Genomic DNA, 24,220 nt, shown 5'->3' with positions numbered 1-24,220 from the left:
TCACAGATGAGTTTCTCTCACATATCCCTGGCCTGGCAGCTCCAGACATCTGCTCTTTACACCACCACGTCTCCAGGATCTGGAATTTCAGTTGGAAAATTAAAAAAAAAAAAAAAAAAAAACAGACAAAAAGACAAAAAGACACAGGAATCAGAAAAACAGCTGTGATATCATGTATTTTCTTCCTGCAGAGGATGGCCAAAACGATCTGTGGCAAAGCTTTTGGTTGGCTTTTCCTTAGCATTTGTGCTGGCACGGTTCAGATATTTACCACATCCCAGAACTTCCAAAGAAATACCAAAGCGCTGCTTGTTGGGACCAGCACGACGCCTGGCGGGGAATGGCCCCGTTTTGGTGCCAGCGCCTTGACAGTTCACGTGAAAGAGAATCAGCAGGGCTGGTCCTGGGACATATCCCACTTTCAGAGGAAAGGCAATGACAGATTTGGGAATTATCAGCAGAGCCCTGGTGCAACGGCAACTTCAGTAACCCGTGGGGGGTCATTTCTCCCCAGATGTGGGTGTCCTCCTTGGAGAGGGCTGGCATTAACTCCTTAGGGGGTATCCTAAGAGGGTAACAGGATTTTCTCTTCCACTTCTTCTTCCTCCCAGCCCTCCTTCTTCACCATCTTTTTTCCTTCAGGCCCCGCAGGTCTCTAACATCCCCCCTTCCTGGCTGCAGAGACCCCACCACATCCTCCTGGATCCAAGGAGGATGATTCACATCCATAACCTCTTCCCTCTGCAAACAGGGCGGTGACCAGGAGCAATCCCATGTCAGGACATGCGACAAAGCTGGTTGGGGTGTGCCCAAGCCGTGCTGATGGTCCAGCCCGATGGCATGGATGGCCTTGGGGCTGGGCTTGTGCCTTGTTTGGTGAGCTGGTCAGGATCTGACCCTTGAGCCAGGACATCAATGGGGATGTGAATCAGGGTGCTTGACCCCATGACATGTTGTTTGGTGTCTCCCCAGGAGCCTCCAAGCTGATGGGGCTGAATTAGCTCTTGGAGCTTGGAGGTTAAGGGGATGTGAGAGGACGGATTTGATACCTTCTTGGTTGGAGCTGTGGCCCCGAAGGGCTCAGGTTCCTCACCCCTTGTGAGGCAAGGCCTCTGTGATGGTCACAGCTGTCATGCTGAGATAGAAGTCTACCTGGATCTCCTTGTGTTTCAGCCAGATGTGGTGGATTTGGCCAGCCCTGTGCTTCCTAGGGGAGGTTTGGAAGCCTCCATCATCTGCCACAAGGATGCCTCGAGGAGCTCTGTTCTGTTGTGAGCCTTCCATATCAGACGGAGTCCTAGATGTGCTTCAGGGAAGGGAAGAAGAGCACAGGAGGCCTGAAACAGAGAGAAAAGGCACAATCCCACATGCAGGTCTCCCTTTTTCCTGGGGTTTCTGGCTCCCATGGTCTTCTCCTCTTTACCAACCCCATTGCCCAGATGAAGCACTCCCTGGCCTCCCAGGGAGGAAGGAGAGGACACGATCAGACCAGCCTGGTGCTATCTGGTGCTGATGTGTCTCTCTTGCCTCCTGTGCTCCATCTGAGTGACTCAGGCACACCAGGAGCACGACTCATGGTCAGTTCCTTCCCTTTTTGTCCCATGGTCTCTCCTTTCCCCCACCGAGGCTGCAGTTTTTACATCCCTGAGCCGAAAGGGAGAATTTCCTCCCCGCTGTCCCCGATCGGGGCCATCCTCCAGAAGGAAGAAGGGGGAGCTGACATTAAAAAGTCCCCGGGCTTGGCAGCCTGTTCCACATAGCTGCTCCATCACGGGCTGAAAACCCTCTTTGTCTCACCCTGGTTACACAAAAGGGGACAAGCCTTGCACAATGCGCTCCCAAGGTCTGGCACAAACAGACATGCTGACCGCTGCCAAAAGCAAAGGGAGTTAAAGTTTCTTCCTTCAGATTCCCAGGCTCTGTTAACTCTTTAAGGCCCTCCTTGACCCCACCAGGTTTACACCCACCTTCCTGCAGGAAGCTTCACCCCACTGACCCCCTCTTTTTTTTTTTTTTTTTGCTGTCCCTCGTTAAGTATTTTTCACTCCTTCTCCATCTTCCCACCTTCCCTGAAGTCTCCTGCCACCATCTGCACTCCCCACCACCCCAGTTGTCTTCTCCTTGGCTTTTTTTTTTTTTTTTTTCCAGCTTTCTTCTCCTTTAGTTGAAAAACTGGGCTGCTCTGTGCTACACGGGACACCCCGAGCCCTGGCAGTGGCCTTGGGCGTGACTGCAATATCAACAGCATGCAAGAAAACTGTCTTTTGGGACCTGGCCAGACCCTGGTAGACAGGACGGGACAAAAGCTTTTGTAATTTCCTCCTTCAGGGACATGGGGATAGGGGACATGATGCCCTAGATGCCTTCTCTATCCAGGCTCCTCAGGAGGCCCGGCAGTCCGACTCCAGCAGCTGGTTAAACTGGGATTTGTGGAGCTGTAGAAAATGCTCCTCAGACCTTGACGGGCTATGTTTAATACCTAAACAGCTTCTGCACGCAACAACATGTGCACTTTGCACTGTGATAAGTAATGCCATCATTGGGGATGTGGTGAAGGACCGATCCTTCCCTCCCATCCCATTTTCTTACCTTCCCCGTGCCTATCTTTAATTATTTCCCTGCTCAAGCTTTGACTGTTTGCTTTGATTTATTTTGCTTTGTACCAATAATTCTCAGCCCTTTCCTTCTCTCTTTCCAGTTCTGGGTGAAATATTAATCTTGTTTATTATTATTAACCTTCCCTCTCCCTAATCTATTTAAATGCTTTCTCACATTTCCACTTCCTACAGCCCATTTCTCACTTGCAGATTTTCTATTCAGCTGCACTTTGCTTTAACAGTGTCATTTATTCACTGCTCATTTATTTGTTTTAATTTCAAAGCCTTTCTCCTTTCTTGTTGTGGGCTGTGTTCATGCATTGCTCTCTTCTTCCTGCTGAGGAGCAGCATTTTTCTGCTCAGTTGGCTCCACGATGAGCTGAATTCAGAGCAATATTTAAGTTTATTTTCTGGATTTTCAAAGTGGATGGAAGGGAAAGAAGTTTTGCTTTCTATTTCCCCGGCTGGCCAATAAAAGTTAAACAAACTCGTCAAATATCTGTTCTTTCCCTTCACACTCCAGCAGATCATATTTCCTTCCTGATGTCATTTGTGGATGTATTAGTACAACGTCTTGTTCGGAGAATGGCTATTTAGCAGATTATTTCTTAAGTATAATTGCTACATTATCTGCCATGTGGGTCCATCACAACCTTTTTAAAAATGAGGATGATTAGAGATCCATGCTCAAGGTCAGGGCAAATCTAGAGATCAGAGTGGAGGGCTCTGAAAGCTGGATGCTCACCCCCTCCACCCCGGTACGGGCAAAAAGCAGAGACAGAAATCATTTTGGGCTGAAGATGCTGGGGAAAATGAAGAATTGGGCAAAAGAAGAATGAGTGGAGGAAAATGAACAGTCACAGGGGTTGGGCAAGGAGCCACCTGCCCAGGATCCTACAGATAGGGGACTGGAGGAAGAGCCCATGGACCAACGTCTTGGGGAGCAATTTGGGGAAAAGAAAGATCAATCGGAGGTCCTTCATTCTGTTTCCATGTGTTTCGTGACCTTGCAAAACTTGCTTATGAACTTGGTCATTTCTCTCTCTAAAGATGAAGGTTCCTGGTCTGCTGGGATCCCTTCCTTTTGTTTCTTTACCATTTTCCCTTCCTTTCATGCCCAGTTTAACTCCCGCGGCCGTTCCCATGCACTTGCGGCCTCTGCCGCATGCTGAGCAGTTTGGCAAGAGACGGTGACGTGGTGGTGGTGGGAGCAGAAGGAGGGAGTCCAGACGGACTGGGAAGGTCACCGGGGACTGGAAAAACCTGCCGGATTTCAGAGCTGGCCCACAGGTAGCAACAAACACTGTCACCTGGAAACCTCGGTTGCTTTTGGAAGACAGAGAAGCAAAGCAAACAAAAGCCCCATCCCTGCCTGGGCCCTTGGGAGTCCCTGTGACGATCTCCAGGCACAAAGAGAGCACGAATGCTACAATTCAATGATTTTCTGCTTAAAACACTTAGTACAAGTGACTTAATTTTGACTGTGGGTAATCAGCTGAAAATCCTTTTTTTTTTTTTTTTTTTTTTTTTTTTTTGCCTCATAGAATTCTTTTTGGATTATAATATCGAAAATAATAGAATTATTATTATTATTATTTTTTACTCCTCTCCCACTTTGCAGTATTAGAGATACGTAGCTGTTATATCACGGTGGAGAGAAAGGATGGAGGGTGCCAGGCGATGCCTGCTGTTTTGGAAACGATGAGCCACACTGGACTGGCACAGCTGCCTCTGCCTTGCTCCAAGTTTCGTGGTTCAGCCCTGCCGAGTTAGAAGGGACTCCCGTGCTTGAGTCATAAATTGTTCCCCCAATTAGCCAGGCAGACGTTGTCAGCAGAAGTAGGTCTTGGAATAACAGATTGGATCTGAAGGAGAGGGAGAAGAAATTGCTACGTGTGATGGGCTAGATCCTACGCACAAACACACCCAGCGCTGATTCCATGTTATGGGCCGTCACTCCCCAAAACCTCAAATTGCTGTAATCAGAGGAAGGCAAAGGAAACACAGTCCCAGTATAAAACCTTCCGAGGGTGCTCCATCCCACACCGTGCAGGCTCTGAGGGAGCACCGACCATGAAGGCTTTTCTCATTGCCCTGCTGGCGGCAGTCCTGTGTGCCGAGCCAGGTAAGATGCTACAGAGGCTGGGGAAGCCAGGATGAAAACACCGGAAGATAAGGTAGAGAGAACGCAGGAACAAGAAGGTTTGACTGCTTTTGCTGCCGTTGCTGAAGCCTTGGTAGTGCAGTTTTTCTTTGGTATCGCTTGCTGCAAACAATATTCAGTGCGGTTGCGTTTTAGCTGCTGCTTGAGCTCTACCGAGCAGCTCATAACCCAAAGAAGATGAATTAACCACTCTGCTTTCTCACACCCTGGAGTACCATGCTCCGAGCATCTGAAGACAGACACGTGAACCGAAAAACGCTAACAGTCGAGGAGCAGAGCTGGGTTCATGGTTTTGCCTTCCGTTTTACTTTTGTTCCTGAATGAAACTGCTGGAGTTGTAGATAAAGATAACAGGGCTGGTGTCAAGACCGCATCTTCTGCCAGCATTTTACTTTAGTGCCCACAATGGTATTGCAATTAAGAAACCAGGCTGCTGGCAGACACTTGAAAGACTTAAGAGCTCTTTGTTCATTGGTTTGATGAGCTTTTTTAAATGTCTCAGAGTGAGTGTGTTTGTAATGGGATCCACAGCGCGTTGTGCTTGGCCTCTTTTGAAAGGAGATGCAGAAAATTGTCTAGAAATATCCAGACGAGAAACAGTGGCTCTGTGCATGTCTGTAATCCCACGGAGTCCTGCAAGGCTTCTTTATTTTGCACCGTTAAAGCTGCTTCTGGCTGCATTTGCAAAACTAGAGCTAATGGAGGGTGGAGGCCAGATATAGTAGGCAAGGTTTCACAGCAGTGATGAGGGTTTTTTTCCTGCATCAGTCAGTGCAAAAGGGCAGGAATGCGTTTCAGCTGATTTTGCACATGTGCTGGGGTCTTGGCTTTATCTGCAGGAAGTGGTTTGAACGGCTGTGTGAGATTTGTCAGGGGAACAAATTAGGGACAACCGGAGGGGCTATAAAATGCAATCACGTATTAGCTAGGCAGCAAGGGTTGCTCTGGCATGCTTTGCAAAAGGGTAGCAGCAAACAGCTCAGGTCGGAGGACTCCCGAGGAAGCAGTGAGAGGTTTAATTCGTCCATGCATGGAGAAGCAGTGAGTGCTGACGAGTTTGTTAAAGGGAGGTTAAAAGCAGGCTGCAACATGGCTTGTTTTGTCTGTTGTTACGGAGAACACCCACACTCACAATACCTGGCACTAGAAAAGAATGTTTGGGCAGGTTTCTGCCAGAAAAAGATGGTCAGTTTTTTGGTGAGGTCCAGAGGTGGCTCCAGAGCCATACCCAGGGCACCTGAGCTCCCTGCAGCTGAGAGGTGGCCTTTCCTTCTCTGTCCTGGGGTAACTGGGGCATAGAATGGCTTCTCACTTTCTTCTAAATCTGCTTCTGGAATTGCCTGAGCAAACGTCAAGGACAGGTTCAAATACTGGAATCAGCCGAGCAGCTGGGCTTTGGAGAACGTCCAGGAGGAGATTAAAAAGCAGGTTCAAGTTCAATCGGAAGGAACTGCTCTGTGTTGAAATAAGAACCTTCCTGGGCTGAGAAAACTGAAAGAATATGAACCGGGGGAATTTTGGTCTAAATGAAAACCCTCCCCGGGTTGCTGTTTGGTCACTTTTGTCCAGGACCGGTGGTGGCAATGGAGCTGGCTGTCCCAAGAGCTGCTCAGCTCCTCTGCCCCCCCGGCCAGGAACATTTCAACAAACATAAGGAACGTAAGGAGCATTTCAACAGACTCCAAACAGGAGGGAAACCATTTCCACCAATTGTCAATCAGCCTCCAGGGAACACAATGGCACGTGCTTCTTGCTTGGCCAGCTGGCCAGCCTGCAAATTCGACTCCATTTACTGCACTTTTTGTTCAGAAACAGATATCCTACCTCCTTCTGGCATTGTAATAGCCCTGGCTGAGGCCTGCTAATAATATCACTAATAATATCACGTTGTTTCAGGTGATGGCTGAAATAATCTCTCCATTGTTCAGAGCAACCTCTCCCAGGGAACTCCCTTTAACGTGACTCTATGCCCAGTAATTTACTTCACAGGGGTGTCATAGGCTTTAATTAATTCATGTTTGTACAGAGCTTTGCAGATGCACTCTGAAAACACTAAAAACTTGGCTCTCACCTGAGAACGGTGCCAGCTCATCCTCCCCTTGCCAAAACTGTACTAGACCAAACGATACCGGCTTGCAAGTTCTGCTTCTGGAGGCTGGCTGTCAACCAGGCCAACGCGGACCCGGGGGAGATGGAGCTCGGTCTGGAATAGAAGTCATGCGAGAGCGCTGCTCAGAATCTGAAAAATGTCTTTTCAGATTTAATCACCAAAAATTTCAAGCAAAGAAAGGAAACTAGTTTTGTTCTGTTTGTCTTCTCAGCTTCATTAATCAAAGCAAACCAACTTCCTATTTCACTTTCAAACTCATTTGTCGCGTACTTTTTACCTTGCATTTTCCAAGAAGGGACAGGGCTTTTGACTCTTTCTTCCCAGGAGGGCATAGCTGGAAACCACTAACACTTGTCATGCGTGCTTTTTTCCAGCTTCCTCGCTGTTTTGCTACACATGTGATAATGAGCACTCTAACTGGAACTGTCTTAAAACCTACAAGTGTGAAGATCATGAGAAATACTGCATAACCACATACAGCTCTGCTGGGTTCGGTGAGTAGTAATAGCACATCAAGGCTTTTATATTTATTATTGTTAATTTATATATATATATTTTTTTTGGTCTCCAAGGACACTGATGGGCAATAATTTCTTCGGGGCAGTAATTGGTCTGGTTGGAAAGAGTTGGTCACTGAGGGTTAAGGCTCATGTGGTGTAACGTGTGTGTATCCCCCAGCAGCACCTTGTGAGCCATCACCTGGGCTACGTTCCTCACCACCTCGTGGCAGGGCTGGCTGGAGCAAACAGATTTTCACAAGCAGACCTTGTGGCTTGCTCTGGGAGCTCACACCTACACTTTGTAACGGAGGACAGAAAGGGGTTGGCCATAAGAAAAGTGATTTTAGGAACTGAATATGCATTGGGAGTGATTTTTGCTGTGTTACATGAGGCATGGTATGGGTTTCTAGCAAGGACTTTCTAGTGTCCTCTGTTTGAGCCAGGTGGAGTGGATATTCACCCAGCACTCAACAAATCCACTGATCTCTTTTATTGCTGCATTGCAATTAAGCGTAGAGCAATATACCTCCTCCCATTGTCCTCTGGTCAGGACTTGCAGAGGAATCTTAAATCACGGCTGTCCTTTCTCATCTGTTCCCCATCCAGGCAAGGACACGGGATACCGCATCACCAAGAAGTGTTCTGCAGACTGTCCCGAGACTAACATGAACTTTGGCGTGGCGGCCATTTCCACCAAGTGCTGCGGGACCTCCCTGTGCAATTTCAGCGGGGCCAACAGCGTGAAAATCAGCTACGCTGTGATGCTCCTGGGAATAGTGGCCAGCTTGGTCTGTGTCATCAGGGCAGGTTTGTGATGAGGGCTGCAGGTAGGAGAAGACATGACCACCCAAGGACCTGCACGGTCTTGCCAAACCAAGAAACCAACACCTTCTGTCAAGTGTCTTCATCAGGGTCTGTGCTATTATTTTTTTTCTAAGATCTCGTTTCAGATCCGATCCACAAAATGGCATGGCAGTATAGCTCCTATTTTCCCCCTATGTGATTTGTTGTTTTGTACTAATTTTCCCCAAGAAAGCTCTTTTGATATCATGTGTGTGACGATTGTCAGCCAAAATAAAGATTTATGTTATTCTACAGCCTGTTTGATATATCCACACTAAGCTCAGCTTGAGAAAACCGGTCTTCCAGAGAAAGGGCTGTGTTTTGAATCTCTACTCCACATCAAATCCCTTTTATTTTTTTTTTTTAGCATCTGGGATCCTCCCTTGGCTGCCTTTCTCCATTGACTCGGTCACATCCAGCAGCTCAAGAAAGCCACTCCATAACGCCCCACGTTATGCCTGATGACTCAGAGCTGATGGATGAAGGTGTCAATCTGGAAAGGCCAAAGCCGTTTGAGCTGTCCCCATTGCAAGGTGGTGCTTGCAGCAGCAGAGAGGAGTTTTGTAACCGCAGACACGCGGGAGAGGGGGGCGGCAGGTTGCGCTCGTGGCTGTGCCAGCAGCTCCTCATGGGATCTCTGCAAGGTGGGTGGTTTCATCTTTTAAAATGAGTAAAAGGCCCTCCCCATGGTGCTGGGGATGTCCGAGATGAGGATGGTGCTGCTGGAGTTGTCCTCACTGGGAGGCGACCTGCCTGGAGGAGCTGCTGCCGAGAGATTGCTCCTGATTTTCCCATGGGAAATGGGGAGCAGGCAGAGGTGGTGGTGCCCGATCAGATGGGGAGCTCTCTGCTCTGTCCCTGCTGCATTTCCAGGCTTGGGGATGGGGGAGATGAGGTGGAGATCCTCAGAGAACTCAGAGGAGCAGAGCTACATGTAAGACAATCAAGCGACGTGCACTCTTGTAATTCCTCTCTTGTAAATCCACTCTTGTAATTCCTGGAGGAGGAGGGCTGGTGGAGAAGCAGCACCTGGAAACCCCCCCCTTGTTCTCAGCCCATCTGGTTTTGAGGGGAGCCCTGCTCCAGGCAGGCCTCAAAGGGTCTGGGTGGTGGGGAGAAGCCACGGAGCTGGCTGCAGGCTGCGAGGATGGAGGGGATGGTGGTTAGTCACTCTGCGAAGATGTCATTTCTGGGCAAGGAGGGTGTCCTGGCATTTGGTTAAATATACAGTATACATGGGCTCACTGAAGAATGGCAGTGTTGTGGCATTTCTGTTCAGAGAGTCCAATGGAAACTTGGCGACCGCACTCTTTTTTTAATCACTTTTACCATCTTTTCTTTCCCCGTATGCTAGCCACAGCAATTTCTGAAATTGTTCTTAAAGCTTTAGGCCAACTGGAAAAATCCACAAACGTTTGAATGAAGCATCATGGTTAGTTTCAAATTCAGCTTTTGTTTCATGAAAAATACACGTTTTCACCAAAATAAATTGTTCTTCCTTCCTTCTCACATGACAATTTCAACGAGGTTTAGAACAAGACAAGCAAACACTCACCTCCCTCACTCTCAGTTATATCCTTTGTTCCTCTTTTCATAACTTCCAGATACTTGTAAAGTGCAATGTTTTCTTCTCTTTTGCCCGGGCCCTCCGGTGACCTAATGATCTGTGTCTGTCCCCCTGGATTCTTTTCAATCTGTCTCACCTGGTACTGATGAGGGATGAAGATAGCATTAACATCAGAGGGACACATGGGAGCAGTTGGAAGAGTGCAGGACCAGCCAATGGCAAATCCCAGCTGACAGAAAAACCCTGCAATAATTCCTTTAAAAAACACACAGCCTCTCCATCTCAAAATCTCAGCAGCTTGCAGGAGACAAGAGATATTTTAGTTTTTGCTTGGATGAGACTACAAGGGAGGAAAAAAAAAAAGTGCCTGGCTGAGCTGCTATTTCTGTACCTGTTAATGGATGCTGTTGGCTGAAATAAATCTGAATGTGGGCTGCCTCTGCAGTGCAACGTACAGGCTGCAGAACGGCATCGCCTGGCGACTGGAGCCCCCCTTTCTGCTGTTACCTCGAATAGTTTGCAATAAAATGTTGATTTACCAATAAAGACCCATGATGTCTCTTTTGGACTGGAGCAAATAAGTTATTTCCCAGGGAGGTGAGGGCTGCAGTCCTCAGTATGAAGGGTGCAAGCTTCTGTTTTCCTCCTGCTGGTACGTTACAAAGGCACTGGTGTTACACCCCTCCTTTGAGCTTTCCTGGTTAATTGCCACCTCTGCTTCAACAGAGTTTCATGGTCTACCTATTGAGAAAGCAGAAATTTCCTCACCTTAGTCACTCAGGTTTCCATACTAGCAATATTTGTATTTCCAATTTACAGGGGTTGGAAAGACTCACATCACCTGAAGAGCTAAGGCATGCTTTTTCAATGAGATAATGACTACAGGCGGGTCATACTCAAATATTTAGTGGGAGACGGAAATCTGAGCGGCTTTGAGGCTAAGAAGAAAGGGGAAGTACAACAGATGGAGAGCAGCAAGGGGCAGAGTCCCTGGCAGAAGCTTGGGGCACGCAGGTTGCTCCGGCTGCCATGTGAAAGGGATCCAAACGGGTCCTTTTTTTTTTTGGGACCGTGCCTCCGTCCCCACGATCAGATGGCAGAGAGGCAACGGTGGGAGGAAAAAGCAATGGAAATCAGAATAAAATGAGAAACACTCTGAGTTTGCACAGGGAGAACACGATAAAAAAGGAGGAATAAAGAGCACTGTATGGAAACCCAGTGGAGTATTCTTATTTGGCATTTCAAATAATTTTGGCTGACTGTAATTTTTTTATTTTTTTCTGAAGACTTTAATGAGTTGAGAAGCTTGATCAGGCAGCCCCTCATTCTCCGTGCTTTCGCTGTTTTGTGTTCTTCTCCTTGACATTTATTTTTTTTGCAATTTGTGAGAAAATTCACAGCTTGTTCAGTGTGATGGGGGTGGGTGGGTGGGTGTTATTCTTATTTTTTTAATTTAGGTGGTCATTTTCATTGCCCAGTGGAATTTATTTTCTAATAAGGCAACATTTTCCCTCGTATAAAATACCCAGTTTCTGAACAGAAACATTCAGGATTTTGAACTGCAGTATTAAAAAGGCCCACAGAAAATTATCTCTGGTCCCCTAAGAAATGCAGTGAAACGAGATTGCTCTTGTGATCTAGCTGCACTGACAATCCTGGGAGACATTTTGAAGACGTTCCGATCCCAATTTCCATTTCAAATTCAAGCCATTTCCATACGCACGAAAACAGTGCGCGAGGACAGGATCCTCAGCCGGCGCTGAGACCCAAGCCAGCCCGGAGAGGCGAACATTCCTCTTCTCACGTGGGCACCGTTTTGTTTTCGTGTTTTGCTTTTCCTCCACTTACCCAGAATTAGAAACTGTTGCGTACTTAGTACTAGATGAACAAGCCACATTGTGAAACAACTCAGAAAGTGGAAGGGGGGGGGGGGGGGGGGGGGAGATACACGCTCATTTAGATTTCCAACATATTTCCCCACACAAGCACTGACACGTCCCTCCCAATCATTCATCATCTGACACTACAACCCCATAGTTATTATCCCGGCATCAAAGCAAACACTGCAGAGGTATAAAAAGTGCCCTGCGTGAATCCTGCTTGCTCTGGAGGCTGCGAGACCTGCAGAGGATGAAGCCTTCTCTTCTCGTCGTGCTCGCCGTAGCTCTGTGCGCGGAGAGGGGTGAGTCGCCAGGGATTGCTTTGTGCTTGCAAGACCCCGGAGCTGGGGCATGCCTTTGACTTCGCAAGGGAGACGAGGGGATTTTTGCAGCACGGATGGCAACGCTGAGCCTCGTTTCGCTCTAGAGGATGTTGCATTTCTCAGAATAAGAAAGCAGCTGACCCGTTTCACTTAGCAGACGACTCTTCCAGCCAAGGGGATGTATCCCCACTAGGAGATGTTGGAAGGATGCTGAGGGGCTGAAGTGGGGGTTGAGGGACCCACCTCACCTGGCCCAGCTCAGCCCTTGCAGCAGCTCCATGCAGGGAGCCCTGAGACTTGGTGCAGCTCCATGAGAAGGGAAGTTAATTTTGCTTGATGCAGTTGTGGATAGGGAAGTGTTAACGTCTGCAGTAGGGCTGAAAATGTGACATAAAGTAAAGCATGAGTTTTGTTTTGTTTTTGTTTTGTTTTGTTTTTTCTTGCTTGTTTATTGGAGGCTATTACAAGCCTTAATTGCCCGATATGGTAGAGATGGTCATGCCATAAGAAAATGCAGCTCTGGCTCCCAACCCTTTCTTGCAGCTCATTGCTTTGAGCTGTAACATTGCCAACATTAATCCCAGACCTGGAATCGAGACGCAGAGTCCCATTCTCACTCTGATAACTTTTTTCCCTTCTTCTGAACATCCCTCTGACTATTTCAAGGGAAATATTTGGTTCCCTCAGATCAGGTGGCTTTTGCCTTATTGCAAACTGAATCTTTCTCTGGCTCTGTTGTAGGGCTTTACCTGCAAATTAATGGCCATTCTGGCCCCCACCTAGCAGACCACTGAGGCTCATAGTTAATTTGAAGCCATAAATGTTCTTACCCTGGGACTTCAGAGGCTTTAAACCTGGCGTGTGTTAAATCATTGTGCTCAATGGGGTTGAGAAACTCGAGGGTGATAAACGGATCCTTTCCTGCAGCTTATCAACTGTAATCACATTTTTTAAACAGATCACGTAATGAGACAGAGAACTTACTAAAGGAGTCAGTGAAAATTAACACACAGGCAGCACCACTTTGCTGTGCAACGTAGCCAGAAGGCTGGTAGCTGTTCCAATTAATCCTGAACCTCACCGATTTTAACGGTGCAAATCCTGCATCTGCCAGCATTTGCACTTGCTAACGCTTTACATATGTAAGCTGTTTATCTGGGTGGCTCGAATTATTCATGTGAAAATCTTCCTTGAGGAATGCTCCTTTTTGTTTAGAGCAGAGGTCTGCCTGGGCACAGGCAGGAGACCTTCAAAGGCAGCCACATATCTCCAGAGTTGTCTGTAGTAAATGCTGAGCACGAGAGAAACCTCCTGGGCACAGAGGAAGGTTGGCAAAATCATCTTGCATGTGCCTGCCTTCCTCCCATGGCATCTAGACACCTAAATTAGCAGCTTTGGGAGGCTGGGATGAAACAGGGCTTGGGCATCCAGCAAGCGCCACTATTGCCTGCGTAGATTCAGGAAGTTTCTCTTTGAATGGGCTTGATTAAAGAAGCTGCATTAATTAATGAATAAAATGAATTACATGTCTGGAAAACCCAGTTTGGGGACTCTGTTGTAGTATAAAGTTATCCCAGGAGGAAAGGGTGGTTCCTTGTGGGGTGGAGTGCTTGTGTGGGGTTTGCACAAGAGAAGAGAATGAGGCATCAGCAGTTCGCATGCAGGTGGTCTAAAGGAGGGTCCCAGACTCAAAAATGTTGCCTGCAACGTTAGGACAATACTGCATGATTTACAAGGACTAGAGACCACAGGAGGACAGTGAAGGTCAGTGCTAGGTGACGATGGAAGGAGCAAAGGGGCTGCAAGCTGTGGTCAGAGAGGAGGCTGTGTACACAGAGGTTGACTACTTCCCTGAAAGGCTCTTTTGTTTGTTTTGTTTTGTTTTGTTTTGTTTTGTTTTGTGGTTTCCTGTGAAATGCAGCACCAACACCAGTCACTTTGATTCATGGCCTGAGATGGCGTCAAGTCCTGGCTGGCAGCACCCTGTGCACTGGGGATCCTCTTTGGGTCAGATGGACTTGTCTAGGGTCAAACACGGGCAGAAATGAGGTTGGGGCATTGCTGGCAAAGGCACCAGCGAGGGCAAAGAAGCTTGGGCAAGGAAGAAGAAGGGCGAGGGAGATGAAGAGCAGGGGAAACAAAGCCAAGGGCCAGTGCTGGTACAAGAATAATATGGATATTAACTGGCCACAGATAGGGATAGTCTGGGAATGTGAAGAATAAGACTAATCCCCATTGGGTGACATTACTGCAGGAGTGTTTGCTGCAGATAAACAGATGAGCAGGAAATTCCTCTTATCATGCAAAGAAACCTTCCCCAAGGATCTCTTTGCTATGAATGGCTGCTGGAGCCTCCTTGTGTGCAAACTGTTTTCATTCATGCAGATTAGCACAGCGCTTTGCAGAGGCACAGTCTTACAGATGTACAAATTTCGTGATGCTACAGTCTTCACCCACGGATGGCTGTGCTGCAGCTGGGGGGCTGGCTGGCTGAGCCCTGTCATCTACGGGTCCAGGATTGGCTCTTAGCACAGGAGAGCTCCAAAACTGAACCAGTTAAAATCTGTCTTCCCACCATACACCGAGATGCAGAGCGGCATTGCTTGTTCCTCACTGAGTTACGCTGAGGAGGCATGCAGCAAAAAAGTCCCACTCTGTATGGCCACAGGGGTTATTCTCAGATCTCTTTTCCTTTTTGCATTCAAAAGATTTCAGGAAGAATTCACTGTTGGTTTGCTTGTTCTGAGAAAGAATGTGTAGGCCAGGGCTCTCCAGATAACTGGAAGAGGATGTGAAAGGGAGCGGACAGGACTTGGCGGGTCCCTTTCCATGCAAGAACTATTGGCCACCCAACGGGGCTGGAAGGAGCCAGGTTAGAAAGGGCTCAGACAGTTTCGGGCTGCAAGCAGTGTTAGACTGGGGAGCTTTTTCCAAAAGTACCCTTGGGGATGCCAGAATTTTAAGAGAGACTCAAGTAAGTATCCAGCATGGAGATCCCTGGAGGGCTGCTAAAAAAGCATCAGTGTCAGGAATCCGAGCTTAAAGTAATTTGGGTCCAGGTGAGTTTCTGGGGGGAGGTTTCATACATTTTTGCCCTGTTCTTATGCTTTCCTGGGCTGCCTGTTTTTTGCTGGGTTTGCCAGACCCCCAGTCTGGGCCAGCACCATCTGTTTTGTGTTCGTGTTTTGTGTTCCTGGGAGTGTTCCTAGAGGTGAGCCATGGGTGCCGTGTGCTTCTTTTGCAGCTTTCTCCCTGACGTGTTTCACGTGCAAAGATGCATCGTCCAACCTACATTGCCTGAGTACAACCACGTGCTCTGACCATGAGAAGTACTGCCTCACCACATATTCCACCACAGGACTCGGTAAGCGTGCAGCTTGTCCTAGGGTTCTGATGACAAACGGGGATCAGGTTAGGCTGACTGCAGGGTGTCCTCCCACCATAAGGTGTGGCAGAAGAATTAAGGATCGTGGCACGCAGAGAGGAAATCTTGCCGCAAGTGGGAACTCAGCGTAGCCCGTCTCTGTCACAATATATTGCAACAAATACCACATGAATTATTAAGCACACCCAGGAGAGGGAAACAATGGAAAAGAAAAGATTTGTCTGCACAAACCCCTTGTCTAATCTGCAGGCACACATATATATTTAAGAGGTGGTGGAACTGGAAAGGACTGGGTGCTGTGGAAGGAGCAAAGCCAAGGCATGGTGACGATGAAGTCTCGCAATCTTGCTCTGTGCAAATGGATTAGATCTCCAAATCCCTGCTTCAGGTCGCATTCAGATGGCCCTGAGAATGACATAGGAGTCTTAAGGTCTAGGGATGGTCTCCATAGGTCACATATAAACAAATCATGATGCGATGTGCCAAAGCCCAATGGAAAACCAACGGCATTAAGTATAGAACAATATACTCCCCGGTGGATATTGTGCAGACTGTCTATCATTTGCAAAAAAAAAGAAAAAAAAAAAAAAAAAGGATAAAAAATCGAACCACTTGTTGTCTCTCTCTCCCACTTCAGGCAATGACCGCAAACAGCACATCACCAAGAAATGCTCTGCATTTTGCCCATCTATTGACGTGAATATTGGCATTGCCGGCGTTGCCACCAGCTGCTGCGAGACTTCCCTGTGCAACATCAGCGGGGCCAGCAGCGTGAAAACCAGTTACACCATGATAGCTGTGGGCGTCTTGGCCAGCCTCGCCTGCATCCTCCGGCTGGGTTTTTAAACGGGCTGGGGGGAAAAGAGCGGCCTGGCCTTGCATTGCCAGGGCTCCAGATCTTGTCTGTACAGAAGTTTCTTTTGGGGTCAATGCTGCCCTGCCCTGTTTCTCCTACCCGGCGTGTCACATCCCATTGGCAAATATTTTTGCTCTTTCCGTGCTCTGATGAGCAAGCACAAGAGTATGGCCCTACCTCAAAATGTTTTTTTGGAAGAGAAAGAGATGGGAATACCATTTAGGCACCATCTCTCCTACTACAAAACTTCATAACTCCATACATGTTTCCCCCTTCATTTTGGCCTTCCCATCCTCCTGTCCCATTTTTCCCTTTATACCATTTTCTGCCCTGCATCATTTTGCTGAGGAAGCCTTTGATATTATAGTTGTTAAGCAGAAGCTGGGCACAATAAAGTGTTATTTTAGACTATTGTGTGAGTGTGTGGTATGGTACATTGGACATAGCGGCTGGATGCGTCCGTGTTAGCAGCAACAAAAGTGGAGGCGTTAGTCTGCAAACTGAATTGAAATAATGCTGAAATATATTGCAATTGCTTTGCATTCACTTCAGGAAGCCTCTCCTAAGGCTTTCTTTTTTTTTATTTTTTCTTCTGTATTGGCAGAAGTGTCATTTTGTTACTCCATTTCAGAGTAAACTGCATTCTATTTGACTTGCATTCAATTTCCCTTCTGGGTCAGCCGGCAGAGAGGAAATGGCTGCTGAGCTCTCCAGCAGGCAAACAGAGGGGACAAGGAGGGACCAACACGAAGGGATCTTGAGCATTAAATTTTCTTTAAAGTGATTTAAGGTCTTCCAGTGAAAGTTGCTTCATAAGCATTACGGATTATCTTGAAAGGGAAGAAAAGTATCCTGCATGGTGTTTAAAGGAAACTCCTCAGAAAAGACAGGCGGTTTCTACCACGTGTCTGCTGGAGTGTTGAAATTTCAGCTTCGTCTGTAACAAAATATTAACTCTGAAAACAAATCGCTTACATCTGCTAGTCAAGTTTTCTACCTGGGTTAAAGTTGGAAGGAACACATTCCCCTGTGCTGACCTTCCTTGTAGATAATCTTAGCTGACTGAGAGGTCTGCTCACTTACACCCTTCCAAAGCGAGTCGTGTGAGGCTGAAATGCTTTCTCCTGAGCTGGAGAAGCTCTCCATTAGTGTTACTCTGATGATGATCTCCTGGGGCAATTAGCTGGGTGCAGCTCACCCAGCTGGTTCTGGCTCCATGGGCTCACCGCACAGGGAGAGCTGTGGGGATGTGCCAAGAGCAGAGGAACAAGGCTCACGACTCCCAGGTCTTTGTAACAGGTTTGTAAAGGAAATATGGTCTCACAGCCTGCTCCTACAACAGCTTGCTCCAGTCCCTTCTTGCCCACTCTTCCTTCCCTCCCTGTCCAGTGCCTGGCTATGCACCCCCTGGCTCTTTTCTTTCACAGCCTTCTTCATCATCTTCTTCATCCAGTCTTGGCCTGGACTTTGCTTCCAACCTCTATTTTCTTGCTATATCCTCATCTCCATCTTTTTTCTCCTCATTGCAACTGACAGGTTGGCCAAGTTTACTCCATTTTTAGCCATGAGACTCTTGGTGGTCCCTATGGTTTATATTGTGTTGCCATCCCTCAGCTGAGCTGGCTCCAAACTTCAGTCCCATCTCCCCCTTTCACCTTTCTTCCCCTCCTGCCAAATTTAGAGATATTTCTGTGACACACACATCTGAACATCTTGAACACACAGGAGATGTTCTGTGCCCTTGGATGGCCATCCTGTGCCACACACCAATATCATACGGTGGTGAAGACCGAACTATTTGAAGTAGCCTTCAGTCTTTGCTATCCACAGGCTTAGGATTTCTTAGTGACAGCGCTGGTTGGCACAGGCCAAGATCGAGCTGGGGCAGTACTGGTGACTGCATGACAGGTCTTGTCCTGCTGAGCTTGTGAGTACATTCTCTTGGCACCCAGGTTTAAAATAAGGTCATGTCCTGGACTTGGAAGGAGCCTCTGTTTTGGGATGGGAGGGAAGCTGGGATGTGAAGAAAGAACATGTGGAAAAAAGGGATGAACACATTTGTAAGAGTCTGCTTCTGCCATGCAGGGTTTCATGGTCTGCTTACAGCCATCGCATGGAGGAGTTATGAACAGCACTGAGAAGCCAGGATGCTTGTCCCGAAGGGAGCAGCTCCATCTGTGGGCCGCGGCCTGCCTCCCTCACACCTGGTTTCTCCCTGACCCTACAGGTTTTACATTCCCTCCTGCCCACCAACACAACCCACCAAGATTGACCAACATCTCTGGTTACATAAAAGGTTCCTTATCTGTCTTATCTGAATTGTCCTGAGGCACAGGAGGTCCTCAAACCATGAAAGCTTCCACCGGGAACCCTCCTTGGCAATGGGTGTTGTGTAAGAAGAGACTCCGCGCTGCCAGCCTTCCTGAGAAATCCTGATGTGACAACTGGCGTGCAGATACAGATGCCTAATTCCAGGTCCCTCCACCCCAGTTTTCTTATTTGTTGGCTCCCATGGTTGCATGCTCCTCCGGTGAAAACATCAAGGTGCCCTGCAGAGACATCTGGGGTGCCTGGAGGGCTCCTGGGAAGAAGAAGGGCGTCTCTCTCAGATAGTTGGGATTGCTCCTGGGAGGCAGCTGGCTCTCTCTACCTGGATTATATAAGTGTTCAGTTTTTGGTGCTCTGAGTCACCGTGCCAGGGCCTGAATCAGCCAAGGAGGCCTTGCCCTGCCTAAATTAGGCACCTGTGGGAGGTGATGTGACCTTGGTCCTTGTTTTCCCTAACTCAGGGCTTTATCACCATTGATACGGAAGGTTCTATGCTGCCTTCTGCTCTCCTTGAATGCTTTGGCCCTGTTTTCCCTCACAATATAAATTTTCTTCCCTTTCTCTTTGCTTGTTTGTCCAGATCAGATCAACACCCTGCACACCAGTGACAAAGCAAGAGAGAAGATGGATACATAAGATCAGAGCAAGGTCTTCACTGGGTCTAAAATGCTTCTGAAATCCATGGAAAGTGGCAAAACAACCCCTTTTCACAATTAGCTGTGGCTCTATTGTCATGTGGCCAACTCATGGCTCCATTTTGAGGTCTGTTTTAGTTTTCCCAAATGGGTATCGATGAGATCACTCAACAGAGGTGACTCAGCCCCCATAGTTATTTTGGTCTTCCTCAATCTTACTTCTTCCTTGGTGTCCCTGGTTGGCCTGCTCCAGACCTTCCTCCAGGCTGAGGTCCATGATGATGGTTAGCAGGAGACGCCTCCCCACTTTGGCTGCTTAATTATTGCCTCTGACTGCTTCGAGTTTCATAATCCGTCCTCCTGAGAGAGAAAGAATCAATGCAACTTAGTCACTGGGCTGCAAATTAGCCCTCTCTAGACGCTGTGAAGAGAGCATGCTCCAGCATTACAGTAGGCTTAGGTAATAACAAAGTCTTTAATATCTTGAGGACAGCTCCCAGATAACTGTTTGACATAGAAGAGCTGGTTTCGTACTCAAATTTCTCTCCTTAAATTCAGTACACACTTGTTGGCAGTGCTTAACCTCACTTGCTGACTAATAAGCTGGTGACTTGATGAATGGACTGAGCCAAAATCCTATTGCATGAAAGTTTGTGTAGAAACAAATGGGTGTTGGCAAGGTCAGTGTGACGGGGGATATGGCAATAACTGGATCAGCCTTTCAGATATGGAGAAAGGGGAGCCGGAATACACAGTACAGAAGTCTATCGGGAAATTGATAGGACCAAAACAAAGAAAAAACGGTTGCTTCCTTTTACCCATATTGCAAAATACCAGCAGGAGGAGACACCCACTAATTAGGAAGAGCAACCTGTTTCTAACACATTTGGACAGTACACCTAATTGACCTCAGCAAAGCAGAAGGTTCAGTGTGATCATCACCAACATGACCCCTGCTGACCTCACAAATCTCCCAAACCAAGAGCAGGGAAGTCTGTTTTGACATCAGCCTTGAATAACTCTGGAATTCACCACCTGATGATGTCATTCCTGAAGCAGTTTTAGGAAGGCCTGAAAAGTGTCAGAAACTCATGAGGATAAGGAAATCATCCAGTGTTTAAGTGAATCATAGAATCATAGAATCATAGAATATCCTGAGTTGGAAGGGACCCTTAAGGATCATCAAGTCCAACTCTTGACACCGCACAGGTCTACCCAAAAGTTCAGACCATGTGACTAAGACCATGTGACTAAGTTCAGACCATGTGACTAATCATATTAGATAAAAAGGAAACAACCCCTTGTGCGGCAAAGACCAAGCAAATACCCTACTAATGGCTGCTCCTAGAGAACCACCTGCTAGGTTATTCCAAAATTACCAGAAAAAGGCGTTTTTGGCAATGTTTTCTTTTGTGTGTTCTGCTACCTGCTGTGCGGGACTAATCTCACCTTCGAGGAACATTGAGATGGCAGCATGAGCTCTTGCAAGATGCAGCTCCTATTAGGGTTTATTTCCCAGAATGTCAGAAACAGATCTTAAGAAATTCAGAGGCGGGCAACACAGAGGAATAGAGGGAAATGGACTGATTTAAGAGGAGAGATTGAAAAAGATATTGTGAGAGATGGCTTTTTCAGAGTAGACTGGCAATTTCAGGATGCCAGTTTATGGTATTATCAGGAGAGGTCTGATTTCCAGAAACTTCCGGGTGTGGAGTAAAGCAGACCCTCTAAAAGATCCCCAAAACAGAAGCAAAACATCATTAAGTAAAACATTTATGGGATTTTGAAAGGTATTCGAGAAGTACAACCAAGAGAGGAGCAAGAGAGGACTAACTGCAGGTAACGGAAAAATTATAAAGATATGAAGACCGACGTGAAAATCTGAGGAAAAAATTATGTGTAAATAACCATCAGCTAATTTCATTTAGTGTAAAATTGATGTTATTGGAGCTAAATCAGTGTAGGCCAGTTGAGAATCTGGCCTTCCGTTTCTGCAGAATAATTAAGGAAAGCGGTATGAGCCCTGGTGCATCATGCACAGGCTATCTAAGTGGATTACCAAAACACACTGCGAGGACTATTTCCCCGTGCCTGCAGGCTCTGCTGTTTCGTCAGTGCAGCTCCTGCTTCCATTGAGAAGAAAGATAGGAGGAAGTGAAGGAAGCCAGAGGAGAGGAGAGCTCCTCATTTCCCTCATTTCCCATTACTCATAAGACTGGAAGAGCAATAAGCGAGGTGCTAAAGGGACTTTTCCCCAAGGTGCTATCCCGTTCCATGGGCTACAGCATGGAGAACTCCCACATGCACATTACACACCCTTGGGTTGATTTCATGTCCACCCGCGAGACATCTGGAACCTGTAAAACTGCTGCTGTTCCAAAGGTATATAACCTGCCCTCCGAACACCTTCCCAGTCTGGCTGAGAGCATCTGGTGGAGATGAAGACTGCTCTTGTCACCTTGCTGGCTGCTGTCCTGTGCGTGGAACAAGGTGAGCCTCTAATGCTGTTGCTAATTAAAATAAGGCTTATAGAGAGGATGGCATAAATTTTCCACGTGGCAGGAATTTTAGGGGCCATCAACAGCTTTGCAAAATTGCAACGCTGCAGCCACACGGCTGCCAACTTCCATCTATACCTTGATTAACAATGAGATCTCCATTTACTGCAGGAATAAAGTCCTGATAAAGTTAATTCTTCCTTCCAGCAGGCGATACCAAGTGATAAAGCTCTAACTGTGTTGCACCAGATGCTGTTATATTCATGCAGTGGTCTGTGGGATCTTTCCCAGTGATGCAAGTTGAAAGTGCCAGAAGTCATAACAAGACATATTTTTTTACCCATATCACTTTTGCATGTTTTACAGACTTCTCCTCACAGCTGCTTCTTTCATTGTTTGGAGCCACGTGGCGTGGCGTGTCTTGCTCCCTAGGAAACGCAACACAGAATTTTTATAGGTGAAATCAGAGTCAGAGGTGAAAGAACTTTTGCACGCATATGTCATGTTAAAGGCATCCTCCTTCCGAAGCAAAGTCTGAGTTATTCTGGATGTGTGTCCTCCTTCTGGGACTGATACATGGGTATTGCTACATGCCACTTGCACGATCAGTTTGCCAGTATTTCCCCCACACCTGATGGTTTCCCAGAAACCATGATACGTATCTAGCAGGGGTTGAGAAAGACATTTAATTAATTCTTGCTCTTTGATGTATCAACCTCTTACTCCCACAGTGTGTTTTTTTTTGGACAGATGGCACTAGCAGCATGCTTGGAAGATCACAAGTTTTGGTCAGTTTTGGGGTGGGGAAAGGGGTATGAAACTGTAAAAAAGGAAAAAAAAAAAAAAAAGAGTGCTGTCCTGAGTGATATCACACAAAATGGAGACAGGAGAGTAATTATCAAGGGCAACATCCTCAGTACTACCTAGGACGATGTGGAAGGCTAACAGAGACACATTTCATGGTGGCGCACCTTATTGCTCTAGTGAGCTGATGACATTTTATATGGGCATTAGCTTGCAAATGGGCATTAGGACAGCCTCTTGTACAGCAGCTTTCTGTAGCCCAGTCTTGATCAGAGACAGCTAGTTGTTCTAATTCAAGCCTTTCACATTCAAGATAAAAAGATCACAATTTCTGGACTAGTACAGAGACAAAGTCAGTCTTGGACAGAACTATTTGATTATTCTCATGTATCTGGGGCTCCATTCCATTCCTGTGCCAACTTTTGATCAAAATCTTGATGTCACAGCCCAACTATGGGGTCTGTTGTCATTTGCTTCCATGAACTCGCTGGTATAGAAATATGTCCAGAAGAAATCTTAAAAGGTCATGATCCTTTTCCCCGCTCCAATGCTGGACCAGATGAGGTAGATGTTTGTGTGATGTGGCCTTGAAAATTTCCAACAAAGATTGAACAGCCTGGAACTGCTCAGACACTTTTCCCTTTAGAGAGTTAATCAAAATATCTAACACCCCTCTCATTTTGTGCAGTTCTCCTCTGTTTTCAACATAGGCTGTGAAGAACAGTTTACGACCTTCTTTGCAGTTTCTTTTTGCTTGCTTGACGAAGGTCACTGTGTCTTTCCTCAGCATTATCTCACTTTGACTAAACAAACGAAAGGCTTCCAACCTTCTCTACAAGGTTGTATTTTCAAGATCTCTGACCACTTCTCCCTCTCCTCTGGTCCCCCTCCAAGAGCTTCGCATATTTTTGAAGTGTTGCATACAGATTAGGACATCGGTGTTTCAGACGAGGTCTTGCCAGAGTGGAAAGGGCACTTTGCATATCTTGCACATGACGTTGCTGCCTGTGTTCCCTTGAGTGACATTTGTTTTCATTTCTGTAGTGTGACACTGTTGGCTCCCGCTGTTTACACTGCAGTTCTTAATTGTACCCTAACCTGTTGTTGATCATCCTGTGTTATCTGGCCAGTTTTTATTTTAGTGCAATGTATTTCTCTTTTTTTGAACTGCAGCCATTCTTTCTTTATTTACTGTTTTGTTACATCCATGTGTCAAAATCACCTAGAACTCTCCTTACAGTACTTTTCCAGCTAATTTCTCCTTGGCATCAACTAAAAATATGAGGCAATCCCTCTATTGCTTCCCTAGTGTTACTAGTGATGTTATTGTATAGTAGCAAGCCAACAGCAGAGCTCATGGAGAACCTCATGAGCTGCACTATTCAGATTGCTTTGACCAATAACCATTGTGAACTATGTTGTGAGTGTGTTTTCATGTCTGGCTTTGCCCCCTTTCTGTTGCATTTTCACTGGATTGTGTTTCCTGAGCTTGGTCATAAGCACACCATGAAAGAATGTGTCAACAATTTTGGTAAAACACTATTACATTTTTAAGCAAAAATTATGCTATTCTAGAATGTTTTACCCTGTATATGAAGATCCAACTTGTTTAATTATGAAGAAAAAAAAAAAAAAAAGCTACACAATATTATAGCTCTCTCAGTATCAGCCAAATCCTTCCCTTCCCTTCCCTTCCCTTCCCTTCCCTTCCCTTCCCTTCCCTTCCCTTC

The 24,220-nt window shown here is 46.7% G+C and overlaps 3 protein-coding genes across 3 annotated transcripts in view; all 3 read left to right on the top strand.

The window, feature by feature from the left end:
• Positions 1-4,456: 4,456 nt before the first annotated feature.
• On the top strand, positions 4,457-10,329 carry LOC118162669 (lymphocyte antigen 6E-like). Its single transcript, XM_035318984.1, has 3 exons — positions 4,457-4,722; positions 7,246-7,365; positions 7,978-10,329. Exons 1-3 carry the CDS (start codon positions 4,671-4,673, stop codon positions 8,184-8,186), a joined length of 381 nt encoding a protein of 126 aa, XP_035174875.1. The 5' UTR covers positions 4,457-4,670; the 3' UTR covers positions 8,187-10,329.
• A 1,407-nt stretch (positions 10,330-11,736) lies between these two features.
• LOC118162668 (lymphocyte antigen 6E-like) lies at positions 11,737-16,637 on the top strand. Its single transcript, XM_035318983.1, has 3 exons — positions 11,737-11,963; positions 15,229-15,348; positions 16,007-16,637. The coding sequence occupies exons 1-3, from the start codon at positions 11,912-11,914 to the stop codon at positions 16,213-16,215; spliced, it is 381 nt and encodes a 126-aa protein (XP_035174874.1). The 5' UTR covers positions 11,737-11,911; the 3' UTR covers positions 16,216-16,637.
• Positions 16,638-20,465: 3,828 nt separating this feature from the next.
• LOC118162667 (lymphocyte antigen 6E-like) overlaps positions 20,466-24,220 on the top strand; it is a 6,324-nt gene continuing 2,569 nt past the window's right edge. Inside the window, exon 1 of the mRNA XM_035318982.1 lies at positions 20,466-21,678. Coding sequence (XP_035174873.1) covers positions 21,627-21,678 — 52 coding nt within the window. The 5' untranslated portion in view covers positions 20,466-21,626. The remainder of the gene's footprint in view (positions 21,679-24,220) is intronic.

Source organism: Oxyura jamaicensis, chromosome 2 (genome assembly GCF_011077185.1).
Source record: "Oxyura jamaicensis isolate SHBP4307 breed ruddy duck chromosome 2, BPBGC_Ojam_1.0, whole genome shotgun sequence".
Classification (NCBI taxonomy): Eukaryota; Metazoa; Chordata; class Aves; order Anseriformes; family Anatidae; genus Oxyura; species Oxyura jamaicensis.
Note: the sequence above shows the minus strand (reverse complement) of the source record. Positions and strands in the feature narration are given on the sequence as shown.

Bases quoted from the DNA above. Each gene is read 5' to 3' on its own strand.
- LOC118162669 (XM_035318984.1), top strand. From the start codon at position 4,671: ATGAAGGCTTTTCTCATTGCCCTGCTGGCGGCAGTCCTGTGTGCCGAG. The intron at 4,723-7,245 runs GTAAGATGCTAC...GCTTTTTTCCAG, and splicing joins AGTCCTGTGTGCCGAGCCAG to CTTCCTCGCTGTTTTGCTAC. The intron at 7,366-7,977 runs GTGAGTAGTAAT...TTCCCCATCCAG, and splicing joins ATACAGCTCTGCTGGGTTCG to GCAAGGACACGGGATACCGC.
- LOC118162668 (XM_035318983.1), top strand. From the start codon at position 11,912: ATGAAGCCTTCTCTTCTCGTCGTGCTCGCCGTAGCTCTGTGCGCGGAG. The intron at 11,964-15,228 runs GTGAGTCGCCAG...CTTCTTTTGCAG, and splicing joins AGCTCTGTGCGCGGAGAGGG to CTTTCTCCCTGACGTGTTTC. The intron at 15,349-16,006 runs GTAAGCGTGCAG...CTCCCACTTCAG, and splicing joins ATATTCCACCACAGGACTCG to GCAATGACCGCAAACAGCAC.